This window comes from Aquarana catesbeiana, linkage group LG08, assembly GCF_042186555.1.
Source record: "Aquarana catesbeiana isolate 2022-GZ linkage group LG08, ASM4218655v1, whole genome shotgun sequence".
Taxonomy (NCBI): domain Eukaryota; kingdom Metazoa; phylum Chordata; class Amphibia; order Anura; family Ranidae; genus Aquarana; species Aquarana catesbeiana.
Window position 1 is genome coordinate 75,206,879 of NC_133331.1, and position 13,903 is coordinate 75,220,781.

General features: G+C 45.6%; 1 protein-coding gene across 1 annotated transcript in view; it reads left to right on the plus strand.

Moving 5' to 3' along the window:
- The window catches only part of LOC141105850 (alpha-2-macroglobulin-like protein 1), a 168,101-nt gene that overhangs the window by 86,674 nt on the left and 67,524 nt on the right, over positions 1-13,903 (plus strand). Inside the window, exons 18-20 of the mRNA XM_073595991.1 lie at positions 6,058-6,169; positions 6,974-6,997; positions 12,425-12,500. Of these exons, the coding sequence (XP_073452092.1) occupies positions 6,058-6,169; positions 6,974-6,997; positions 12,425-12,500 (212 nt within the window). The remainder of the gene's footprint in view (positions 1-6,057; positions 6,170-6,973; positions 6,998-12,424; positions 12,501-13,903) is intronic.

Here is a 13,903-nt window from a genome sequence, read left to right on the forward strand (position 1 = left end):
AGGGTCCCCAGAGAGCCTCCCCTTACTTCAGAGTCCCCAGAGAGCCTCCCCTTACATCAGGGTCCCCAGAGAGCCACCCCTTACATCAGGGTCCCCAGAGAGCCACCCCTTACATCAGGGTCACCAGAGAGCCTTCCCTTACATCAGGGTCCCCAGAGAGCCTCCCCTTACATCAGGGTCCCCAGAGAGCCTCCCCTTACATCAGGGTCCCCAGAGAGCCTCCCCTTACATCAGAGTCCCCAGAGAGCCTCCTCTTACATCAGGGTCCCCAGAGAGCCTCCCTACTTACATCAGGGTCCCCAGAGAGCCTCCCCTTACATCAGGGTCCCCAGAGAGCCTCACCTTACTTCAGGGTCCCCAGAGAGCCTCACCTTACATCAGGGTCCCCAGAGAGCCTCTCTTTACATCAGGGTCCCCAGAGAGCCTCCCCATACATCAGGGTCCCCAGAGAGCCTCCCCTTACACCAGGGTCCCCAGAGAGCCTCCCTACTTATATTAGAGTCCCCAGAGCCCCCCTCATTACATCAGGGTCCCCAGAGAGCCCCCTTTACATCAAGGTCCCCAGAGAGCCCCTCCTTACATCAGGGTCCCCAGAGAGCCCCCCCTTACATCAAGGTCCCCAGACAGCCTCCCCTTACATCAGGGTCCCCAGAGAGCCTCCCCTTACATCAGGGTCACCAGAGAGCCTCCCTCCTTACATCAGGGTCCCCAGAAAGCCACCCCTTACACCAGGGTCCCCAGAGAGCCTCCCCTTGCACCAGGTTCCCCAGAGAGCCTCCCCTTCCACAAGGGTCCCCAGTGAGCCTCCCTACTTACATTAGGGTCCCCAGAGCCCCCCTCATTACATCAGGGTCCCCAAAGAGCCCCTCCTTACATCAGGGTCCCCAGAGAGCCCCTCCTTACATCAAGGTCCCCAGGAAGTCCCTCCTTACATCAGGGTCCCCAGAGAGCCCCCCTTACAGCAAGGTCCCCAGAGAGCCCCTCCTTACATAAGGGTCCCCAGAGAGCCCCTCCTTACATCTGGGTCCCCAGAGAGCCCCTCCTTACATCAGGGTCCCCAGAAAGCCCCCCTTACATCAGTGTCCCCAGAGAGCCCCTCCTTACATCAGGGTCCCCAGAGAGCTCTTATCCTAATAGCCCCCTTTTGGCCAAAGAGGGCATGCTTTTCCCTTCTGCTTTCATTAGCGGATTGACCACCTTGGATGTTACCTTTCAGTTGGAACCTGCTATCCCAGGGCCCAGTACTGCATCCCAATCCAGCCATGCTAAACTTAGTATTGTATCTGAAACAGAGATCCTGAAGTCTAATGCCGCGTACACACGAGCGGACTTTACGGCAGACTTTGTCCAGCGTACTTTTCAACGGACTTTCCGAATGAACGGACTTGCCTACACACAATCAACCAAAGTCCGATGGATTCGTACGTGATGACGTACGACCGGACTAAAACAAGGAAGTTCATAGCCAGTAGCCAATAGCTGCCCTAGCGTAGGTTTTTGTCAGTCGGACTAGCATACAGACGAGCGGACTTTTCGACCAGACTCGAGTCCGTCGGACAGATTTGAAACATGTTTCAAATCTAAGTCCGTCAAACTTTTGAGAAAACAAAGTCCGCTGGAGCCCACACACGATCGAATTGTCCATCGAAATCCGGTACGCCGGACCAAGTATGCCATAAAGTCCGATCGTGTGTATGCAGCATAAGGGTCTATCAAGTAGAGTGATAAAACTCTGCTACAAAGTCGCAAACCAGTTACAAGAGCCAGAGCCTCCCCATACATCAGGGTCCCCAGAGAGCCTCCCCTTACACCAGGGTCCCCAGAGAGCCTCCCTACTTATATTAGAGTCCCCAGAGCCCCCCTCATTACATCAGGGTCCCCAGAGAGCCCCCTTTACATCAAGGTCCCCAGAGAGCCCCTCCTTACATCAGGGTCCCCAGAGAGCCCCCCCTTACATCAAGGTCCCCAGACAGCCTCCCCTTACATCAGGGTCCCCAGAGAGCCTCCCCTTACATCAGGGTCACCAGAGAGCCTCCCTCCTTACATCAGGGTCCCCAGAGAGCCACCCCTTACACCAGGGTCCCCAGAGAGCCTCCCCTTGCACCAGGTTCCCCAGAGAGCCTCCCCTTCCACAAGGGTCCCCAGTGAGCCTCCCTACTTACATTAGGGTCCCCAGAGCCCCCCTCATTACATCAGGGTCCCCAAAGAGCCCCTCCTTACATCAGGGTCCCCAGAGAGCCCCTCCTTACATCAAGGTCCCCAGGAAGTCCCTCCTTACATCAGGGTCCCCAGAGAGCCCCCCTTACAGCAAGGTCCCCAGAGAGCCCCTCCTTACATAAGGGTCCCCAGAGAGCCCCTCCTTACATCTGGGTCCCCAGAGAGCCCCTCCTTACATCAGGGTCCCCAGAAAGCCCCCCTTACATCAGGGTCCCCAGAGAGCCCCCCCCTTACATCAGGGTCCCCAGAGAGCCCCTCCTTACATCAGGGTCCCCAGAGAGCTCTTATCCTAATAGCCCCCTTTTGGCCAAAGAGGGCATGCTTTTCCCTTCTGCTTTCATTAGCGGATTGACCACCTTGGATGTTACCTTTCAGTTGGAACCTGCTATCCCAGGGCCCAGTACTGCATCCCAATCCAGCCATGCTAAACTTAGTATTGTATCTGAAACAGAGATCCTGAAGTCTAATGCCGCGTACACACGAGCGGACTTTACGGCAGACTTTGTCCAGCGTACTTTTCAACGGACTTTCCGAATGAACGGACTTGCCTACACACAATCAACCAAAGTCCGATGGATTCGTACGTGATGACGTACGACCGGACTAAAACAAGGAAGTTCATAGCCAGTAGCCAATAGCTGCCCTAGCGTAGGTTTTTGTCAGTCGGACTAGCATACAGACGAGCGGACTTTTCGACCAGACTCGAGTCCGTCGGACAGATTTGAAACATGTTTCAAATCTAAGTCCGTCAAACTTTTGAGAAAACAAAGTCCGCTGGAGCCCACACACGATCGAATTGTCCGTCGAAATCCGGTACGCCGGACCAAGTATGCCATAAAGTCCGATCGTGTGTATGCAGCATAAGGGTCTATCAAGTAGAGTGATAAAACTCTGCTACAAAGTCGCAAACCAGTTACAAGAGCCAGAAACCTGAAATTCTGGAGGAAGTTTAACCTCTTGCTAATAGAGAATGGAAAAAGAGAATATGATTCTCCAATAATTCTATATTTACTGCAGGAAGGCATTGATAAAAACATATCCTTAAGCACAATTAAGGGACAGATTGCAGCTCTATCAGTCTACTTGCAGCGTTCCCTACAACAGGACCCGCTCATAAATAGATTTTGTAAGGCAGTCATTAAGGAGCCTTTTGAGCCATTATCAAAGGCATCCTTAAGACTGATTACCCTTAAAACAATTTTTCTTATCGCTATGTCGTCTGCTCGAGTCAGCGAACTACAGGCTCTGTCCATTAGAGAGCCCTTTATGCAGATTTTGGAGGATAGGGTCATTCTCAGGACTGACCAAGCATTTTTCCCCAAGGTTGCCTCTACCTTTCACAGAAGTCACGATATAGCGTTACCCTCCTTCTGTAGTAAAACATCGAATAGCAAAGAAGAGCAACTCCATCGACTGGATGTCAGGAGATGTTTCATAGGCTATTTGGAAGCTACTAAGAGCTTCAGAACATCAGAGGCCCTGTTTATCCTCTTTTCAGGAAATAAAAAAGGTAAACCAGCTTCTGAAGGGATAATAGCTAGGTGGATAAATATGGCCATCTCAGAAGGGTACAAAACTCTACACATGGACCTGCCACAAGGCTTGAATGCACACTCCACGAAGGAGTCAGCCACGTCCTGGGAGGAAAGAGCCGGCGCTACCCCAGAGCAGATATGTAGGGCCGCCACATGGTCAAGCATGTCTACGTTCATTCTACACTATCGATTAGGACGTTTTGGGTGATCAAGATCAAGCATTTGGGAGGAAAGTCCTCCAAGCAGTGATCCCCCACTAAAAATTTGGTGAGTACTTGTTCATCCTGTCCTGGAAGATGACTGGGGAAAAACCGGAGTTAGACTTACCGGTAACTCTGTTTCCAGGAGTCTTCCAGGACAGCACATTCCCACCCTTTGTATGTATAAAATTAATTTGTATGTACGGTTTAACTATATTTCAGCTCCATCCTTCGGTTAAATACTTGGATAAAACTGACCAGCCTAGAGCTGGAGGCAATGTGTTTCCTGTCCGGGGGAGGAGCTCCATCTCTCAAGGGCTGTCCTGGAAGACTCCTGGAAACAAAGTTACAGTTACAGTTAAGCCTAACTCCAGTTTTCCATTTTTGGATGATGGATTGAATCATCCGTGAGATGTTCAAAGCTTGGGATATTTTCAGCTTTAAAGTTCTCAACAACTTTATCCCTGACCTGCCTGGTGTGTTCCTTGGCCTTCATGGTGCTGTTTGCTCACTAAGGTTCTCTAACAAACCTCTGAGGGCTTCACGGAACAGCTGTATTTATACTGAGATTAAATTACACATAAATAGACTCTATTTACTAATTAGGTGACTTCTGAAGGCAATTGGTTCCACTAGATTTGAGGTAGGGGTATCAGAGTAAAATTGGCTGAATACAAATGCACGCCACACTTTTCAAATATTTATTTGTAAAACATTTTGAAAACCATTTATCATTTTCCTTCCACTTCACAATTATGTGCCACTTTGTGTTGGTCTATCTAACAAAATCCCAATCAAATACATTTACGCTTTTGGTTGTAACATGACAAAATGTGGAAAGTTTCAAGGGATCTGAATACTTTTTCAAGGCACTGTATACAGATACTGGATCACTTCCATAAACCCCTCTGAACAGCTGCCCCATCCCAGACTCCACTGTCCCATGTGATAACAATAAAATTAAGTGAAAAAAGAAATGTATAAAAGATCAAAGATCACCCAGGGTACTGTTGAATTAAGCCTGTTTACAGAGCTCAGTAACTGAAGCTGAAATTTACACACAAGGGAATACGTCACAGTAATAGTCTTCTCCCAGCCATTCAAAGAGATTTAAATTTTTGTTCATCCTTCTTGTTTTACTACTTTGGACAACACACACAGATTCACGTCGGGGGGAGACCTACATATGAAAACATGAATTGCAGTTATTCTAGAGCCATTATTCACAACTGATGACCTTTAAGGGCTTCATGGGTACACATAATTTAAAGTGGTTCTAAAGCCTCAAGATGTTTTACCCTAATGCATTCTATGCTTTAAGGTAAAAAACCTTATGTGCCACAGACTTGCCCCTTACCCCCCTTATACTTCCCTTCACCCCATCGCAATCCAGCGCTGCTGCTCTCCTGGCTTTGTCCCTCCTCCCTGGTTAGATCAATAGCAGGGGGAGCCATTGGCTCCTGTCAATAAACTCCAGTGACAAAGGGGGGCGAGGCAAAGTTCTGTTGCCTGTGTCAATGGACACATGCACGTACGAGTGCCCCTATGGGAATCGGTTTCCTATTGGGGGCACCAGCAATAGAGTAGGAGCCAGGAGCACCAGCGGAGGACCCGAGAAGAGGAGGATTGGGGTACTCTGTGTAATTCTATTGTACAGAGCAGGTATGTATAGACATGTTCGTTATTACAAAAAAAATCCTTTACAACCACTTTAAGGCTAGACAGGTTGGATATCTATTTACTCAGTGCAAACTCGTCTTTTGTATTTTAAATAAAAAAAATGGGTAATGCACTGTGTTTGTGTGCTTTAAAATTAGCTTCATTTTTTTACTGAAAATATGCACTTAATAAAGATAAACCGTTGAGCTAATATCGCCTGACATAAAAATTTAAACTACCCCAGTTTTATTTTCCAGGTTTTCAGCATTTAGGAATTATATAATGGTTGGGGCAGTGTAACTAATCTTCAGGCTTAAAATGTGCATTTTAACATGTGGAAAAAACTGTCTATGGCAGTGAAAGGTTTACACCATTCCCAAACTATGCTTGCAGTTTGCCCTGCAGTTTATAATGGAACTAAATTAAGCTTGATGTTGTCTCTCCAGGGCCTCAGTATTCAGTTGGCTTCAAGTCTTGGCTCAAGAAGACCTAAAGTCTGTGGGTTGGAAAATGAACCTAACATTTCAATATTTCCGAAAATTTCATCATTTGGTAGTGGTAAATATATCTGAATCATGTTCTGGCTTGAAAGGCATGTCATTCCCCCTTCCCATCTGCCATCCACCCCCCTACCCAACACAGACCCTTTAACCCCCCTCCCTTACCCCCAAATGCTGGGTTACAAAAAATAGATAAAAAATCTAAAAAGCCCCTTTTACTTTCCTAATTCCTCAATCATTTGGCTCACTGGGTCCTTCACCTCACTGTACTTCAGTGCAGAGTGGGAGGATCCTTTTTCAGCCTTTAATGTTGCTGCTGCGTAGGTGGCTTTGACACTCCCCGTTGGTGGTCAAGAAGCAGAGTGCTCTCAGGCTTCAGAAGACGGCTGAGGCAAGATGGCCAATCAAAGCTGGGTTTAGAGTAAATATTAACCAGCTGAAAAACCCATTGACTTCTTATATATTATTTTGGATCTTCGACAATGAGATCTCGGCCATAGAGTCTCTATTGCCAACCATTCTTTTTTTTTGTTGACCTTTTTCAATACAGTGAGACTGTAAGGTGGCAGTGATTTTTCTCCTGGATACTCTCCAAGGTAGAAGTCAATGGGTTTGATAGACTGTTCAGTTTGCAAAGGAAGTTACCCAGAGCTCAGTAAATGAGGTTAAACTCTGCTGACTTCCATCATCCAATCATGTTAAAGCAAAAAATGCTGTTTTTTTTCCTTGCATATGATTGGCTTTTCTTTGCAAAGTGGAACTACACCACATTCAGTGGTTTTCTGGGAGAATTCCCATTGTATGCATCATACTGCAAACCATCACCTGTTGTTAATTCTAACAATTTTTCTTCTTTCTTCAGGAGCTGGTTTCAGTGGGGGCGGCGGTAAGTACAAAACATGGTGTATATTAAAAAAAAAAATATATAAATAGATATTTAAAGAAGAATTCTGGGTGTGTATATTTTATATCGTTACATTGGTCCACCTTGGGCTCCCTCTAGAACAGGGGTCTCAAACTCGTGGCCCTCCAGCTGTTGCAAAACTACAAGTCCCATGAGGCATTGCAAGACTGACAGTTACAAGCATGACTCCCACAGGCAGAGGCATGATGGGACTTGTAGTTTCACAACAGCTGGAGGGCCGCCAGTTTGAGACCCCTGCTCTAGAAGCTGGAAACTTTGAAGTAGACATCGCTACTCCATTGATTTCCACTAGCTTCCAGTTCCCATGCCAAATGACTGTCCTACTGAAAAGTGAACACACTAGGTTGGCCAGTCAGGACGGGTGCCATTCAGGAAACACTTTGCATTTTGTCAATGAATGCAAAGCATTCTCTGTTTGAACGAGGTGGAGAGTGTGACATCACCACTCCGCCTCTCCATCCCATTCAATCGTAGAACACTTTACATTCATTTATAAATGCACACATCTTCTGAATGGCAGCCATCCCCAGCAGTTGACCTCCTGTGTTCACAATCCAGCAGGGCAGCTGCCTGGAACGAGAACCAGAAACTAGTGAACACTGGAGTAGTGGTGTCTAAAACAGTGATTTCCATCTTCCAGAAGATCCCACAGGTATGGTATATAGTTACATTGGATCAAGCTGGAAAAATGTAACTATGGAAAAATTTATACCTGGACCACTTCAATGATATTCTATCTGAAATGAACCCTTGACATTTAAGTGCTGACCCCCCCCCCCCCCCCTTCAGCTATAGGCAAAATGTCCTTTATTTTGTTTTTGAGTTTTAGGTCGTATTCACACCCATGTGTTTTGTAGCTCCAAAATGCTCAGCATCCAAAATCTCATGTATTTCAGTGGTGACTGTTAACATATGAGCGCTCAGGCATCTGTAGCTTGACACCCAACGCTACATGAGCCACTTTTAGGGCAGAATTGGACATTCTTGCGCCCTATAGACTTCAATAGAAATGCCTGAAAACACAAGAATTGAACATTTTCATGCATCTTTTTAGGTGTTTTTTAGGAGTTTTTTTAGCCTGCAAGAACTGCTGGCCACCCCCTAGTGCTTCTTATTGGCTACATCAAAAATGTCATTTTTGCATTTTTTTTTTGCATTGGCTTAAACTAAAAATACCCCCCCCCCACAAAAAAAAAAAATTGCCCTGCTCAGGTGTTGGAGATGAATGGTAGAATGAAGCTGGAATAGAAAGATTAGTGCTTCTGTCAGGACATAAATGCTGTCTGTGTTCTGGTTGAGGCCATTCTTCTCTGAGATCTTCCTCCTGGACAGGAAGTAAGGGCAAGTCTTCTTGATGGGGACACAGACTGCAATAAGATGCAGAAGTTTGAACCCTTTCTCACTCTTTAACAAGATGTGCTCATATTTCTATTTCATGGTTTGTTGGGTTTCCCTTCATTGCCACAGGAAGTGGGGAGAAATCTTCCAAATGAAGACAAAGAGCAAATAAAAGTTGACAGAGGTCCTGACACTTCTTTACTCTAAAACTATTTTGGATGGAGTTGGAATTAAACATGTAGCCCCCAACCCTAAGGCCCCATTTACACTATCACTGCACTATCATTATGTGCATTTGTTTGATGTTCTACTATTTTTTTTAAACGGCACCCCAACCCTGCAAATGGCCATGCTTTGTAGCACACCTCAACACATGGTAATGCACCGCCATGCTTTGTAGTGCACAGCATGTACGTTCTTGTTCTTCGTCTTCTATTGTGAGCCCTTCAAGTGGCTGTAAACCTCTAAAATGAAAAAAAAAAATAACAAAGCAGATCATTCTATTGCATGTACTTAACTCAATCAAAAGCACCTACCTTGATTTCTCTCTGCTCTCTCATTCCTCTGCTATCTGCATACAGTATCTCACAAAAGTGAGTACACCCCTCACATTTTTGGAAATATTTTTTTATATCTTTTCATGGGACAACACTGAAGAAATTACACTTTGCTACAATGTAAATAAGTGAGTGTACAGCTTGTATAACAGTGTAAATTTGCTGTCCTCTCAAAATAACTCAACACACAGCCATTCATGTCTAAACCGCTGCAACAAAAGTGAGTACACCCCTAAGGGAAAATGTCCAAATTGGGCCCAAAGTGTCAATATTTTGTATGGCCATCATTATTTTCCAGCCCTGCCTTAACCCTCTTGGGCATGGAGTTCACCAGAGCTTCACAGGTTGCCACTGGAGTCCTCTTCCACTCCTCCATGATGACATCACTGAGCTGGTGGATGTTAGAGACCTTGCACTCCTCCACCTCCCATTTGAGGATGCCCCACAGATGCTCAATAGGGTTTAGGTCTGGAGACATGCTTGGCCAGTCCATCGCCTTTACCCTCAGCTTCTTTAGCAAGGCAGTGGTTGTCTTGGAGGTGTGTTTGGGGTCGCTATCATGATGGAACACTGCCCTGCAGCCCTGTCTCTGAAGGGAGGGGATCATGCTCTGCTTCAGTATGTCACAGTACATGTTGGCATTTATGGTTCCCTCAATGAACTGTATCTCCCCAGTTCCGGCAACACTCATGCAGCCCCAGACCATGACAATCCCACCACCATGCTTGACTGTAGGCAAGACACACTTGTCTTTGTACTCCTCACCTGGTTGCCACCACACACGGTTGACACCATCTGAACCAATCAGTTTATCTTGGTCTCATCAGACCACAGGACATGGTTCCAGTAATCCATGTCCTTAGTCTGCTTGTCTTCAGCAAACTGTTTGCGGGCTTTCTTGTGCATCATCTTTAGAAGAGGCTTCCTTCTGGGACGACACCCATGCAGACCATATTTGATGCAGTGTGCGGCGTATGGTCTGAGCACTGACAGGCTGACCCCCCACCTCTTCAACCTCTGCAGCAATGCTGGCAGCACTCATACATCTATTTCCCAAAGACAACCTCTGGATATGACGCTGGGCACGTGCACTCAACTTCTTTGGTGGACCATGGCGAGGCCTGTTCTGACTCTGAGTGGAACCTGTCCTGTTAAACCGCTGTATGGTCTTGGCCACCGTGCTGCAGCTCAGTTTCAGGGTCTTGGCAATCTTCTTATAGCTTAGGCTATCTTCGTGTAGATCAACAATTCTTTTTTTCAGATCTCAGAAACTTCTTTGCCATGAGGTGCCATGTTGAACTTCCAGTGACCAGTATGAGAGAGTGAGAGCGATAACACCAAATTTAACACACCTGCTCCCCATTCACACCTGAGACCTTGTAACACTAACAAGTCACATGAAACTGGGGAGGGAAAATGGCTAATTGGTCCCAATCTGGGCATTTTCACTTAGGGGTGTACTCACTTTTGTTGACAGCGGTTTAGACATTAATGGCTGTGTGTTGAGTTATTTTGAGGGGACAGCAAACTTACAATGTTATACAAGCTGTACACTCACTACTTTACTTTGTAGTAAAGTGTTATTTCTTCAGTGTTGTCACATGAAAAGGTATACTAAAATATTTTTAAAAATGTGAGGGGTGTACTCACTTTTGTGAGATACCATTAGTCACTTCTGACCCTAACCCCCCCCCCCCCCCCAATTCCATGTTCTCCGCTCAGGTCTCAGATTACACTGTTCTGTGCAGTCTGTGACATCAGATTCCCACACCCACATTTATTTTTTCCTAAATTTTAACTTGATATACAAGCAATGTCTTGATATACAAGTAGCGTCATGTCACAACTGGGTATAAAAGAGAAGAGAGGTGTCTCTAAGTGTAGCAATATGGTTACATTTAATGAAACATTTAGCAACCCATATGGCTGATGATTAAAACAGGCACATCTAAATATGAAGGATCCATGGTAATACTGTCCACATAGATCATCCTCCGCACCGACATCAACGTCATCCCTTCCACGATGCGCTCCACGAGCGCTTCAAGCCTCGCTCTCAGATCACTCTACTGCAGGGTAGTCTTTCTGGTCACAATTGCAGACTGACATCGGTGAGAGCCGGGGGTGCGAAGGATGGTTTATGTGGACAGCTTTACCCCGGATGCCTGCATACTTAGATGTGCCTGTTTTAATCATCAACCATGTGAGTTGCTAAATGTACCTTCATTAAATTTAACCATATTGCTACACTTAGAGGCGCCTCTCTTCTCTTTTATACTCTGTAGATCCTGCTGGATTTTGCTTCTAATCCCCTTGTGAAGGCTGCCATTTGTAAACGGACATTTTATGGTTACACAACCTGGTCCCATTGCTATAATCTTTTTATATGGACTATAAACTGAAAGACCTATGAATAAATGGATGTGGAACGAATCATCTAAGTTTCCATTATTTCTTATGGGGAAATTCGCTTTGACATACAAGTGCTTTGGATTACAAGCATGTTTCTGGAACAAATTATGCTCGCAATCCAAGGTTTTACTGTATTTGTTTTTTTCCATTTGACCCAGTGGGTTGAGCCAAAAAAAAAACCTGTCAGCTCTGGTCAGAGCTGCTGTACTAACTATGCAAAGTTAGTACAGCGATCTCCCCCGCTGAGCTGTTGTGTTCTGACAAGGGGACGCCATAACACTCCGATCAGCGCTCAGCCATTGGCTGAGAGTGCTGATCAGGAGTCGGTCGGCTGCTGCTTTTCCAGCATGCTCGTCCGACAGAAGCCAGTCAGACTGGCTTCTGTCGGACCGACCGACATACACATGGGCCGAATGTCGGACGTTTTTGTTTTTTTTTTTGAACCGGCCAATGTCTTCTGAAATTTGGCTCATGTGTACCCGGCTTTAAATACCACATTATGGCCACTAGAGAGAGCTAGCGATCATAGAAAATAAACATATTATGCAAATTACAGGGATTATTTGTAATAGCTGTGCGAATAATTGAGACAGTCAAACAGCAAATAGATCCCTTACCCCTGGTTCACACTGAATGCGGCTTTGAAATCGTGTGACTTCACTTGAAATTGCACAATTTCAAAGTTGCAGGTCAATGCGACTTTAGGTGCAACTTGGCTGACATCTGTGCGACTTCATGCACAGATGTCTATGCAAGTCACTCCTGAAATCACAAAAAATAGTGCAGGAACTTTTTTTCAAATCGGTATGGCCCCGTTAAGTCGGCGTTGCACTGATTTGAACAGTTCCATTGCCGACAATAGGGTGCGACTTGGACCTGTCACATCGCATGACAAGTCACACCGGTGTGAACAGAGACCTAAACTAACCTTTAGGTGAGCCCAACTGTTCCTCATTTTATCTAAAACAAAAAACATTTGCTTGGAGTTCCACTGTAAAAGCAGGCCTAACCTAACACATCTGCATTAATGAATTTAAATGTAAGTGTAATATATATATATATATTTTTATATATATTACAGGGTTTTTGACAAAAAGCATTCAAACCGTTCGTAGTGACTTTAGGGACGCCTTTGGAGATGACGCAGTCATTATTGGGTAAGTGTTCACCCCATGCAGGAAACAATCTGCATAGAGGGAGGTTGTTTTGGAATTCACATACAGTATGGTAGCTGGAAGAGCTGAGAACATTGTTTTAGCTTTATGGTAGCATCAATGGGTATTTGTCAATACTTGCAAAAAATGCTCTTAGCCTTAAAAACGAATGCAGCCACCACATCTAAGAACTTGTAAGCTGTAATATATTACATTTTTGGGGGGGGGGTTTAAGACTTTAAAATAGTTTTTTTTTACCTTAACCACTTGCCGACCGCCGTACGCCGATGTACGTCCCTTTTTTAAAGGACCGATATCGTTGTTATGGCAACAGCTAGCTGCCATAACCCCGGTATCCCCGTTTTCTGCCGGCGGTTGGCTACAAGATAAAAGTGGTCTCTGTGGCGGATTCGCCGCAAGATCACTTTTATTGGTGGCGGGAGAGGGGCCCCCCTTCCGCCGTGATCCGGTGCCCTCCGCCGATTACCAGAGCCATCGGCAGCGGTGGAGGCAATCGCGTCCGTTCCCTAGCTGTGCATCGAGACGAGTGAGGGGAAGATGGCCCCCACCCATCTCCATGACACTGCAGGTCGGAAGCGACGTCAAAACGTCACTTCCGCCCATACCTCTTAAAGCCACATTTTTTCAATGTCATTTTTTTCAAATTACATTTTTTTTTTTTTTTTTATTGCATTTAACTCCAAATATGAGATCTGAGGACTTTTTTGACACCAGATCTCATATTTAAGAGGACCTGTCATGCTTTTTTCTATTACAAGGAATGTGACCCAAATATTTAAAAAAAAAAAACTGTGAAAAAATAAATAAAATAAGTAAGAAAAAAAAAAATTTCTAAATGCCCCGTCCCGACAAGCTCGCGTGCAGAAGCGAACGCATAAGTGAGTAGCACCCGCATATGAAAACGGCGGTGCCCTGTACACACGGTCGGACATTGATCGGACATTCCGACAAAAAAATCCTAGGATTTTTTCCGACGGATGTTGGCTCAAACTTGTCTTGCATACACACGGTCACACAAAGTTGTCAGAAAATCCGATCGTTCTGAGCATGGTGACGTAAAACATGTACGTCGGGACTATAGACGGGGCAGTAGCCAATAGCTTTCATCTCTTTATTTATTCTGAGCATGCGTGGCACTTTGTCCGTCGGATTTGTGTACACACGATCGGAATTCCCGACAACGGATTTTGTTGTGGGAAAATTTTATATCCTGCTCTCAAACTTTGTGTGTCGGAAAATCCGATGGAAAATGTGTGATGGAGCCCACACGCGGTCGGAATTTCCGACAACAAGGTCCTATCACACATTTTCCGTCGGAAAATCCGACCATGTGTACAGGGCATTAGAGTGAGAGCAATAATTCTAGCCCTAGACCTCCTCTGTAA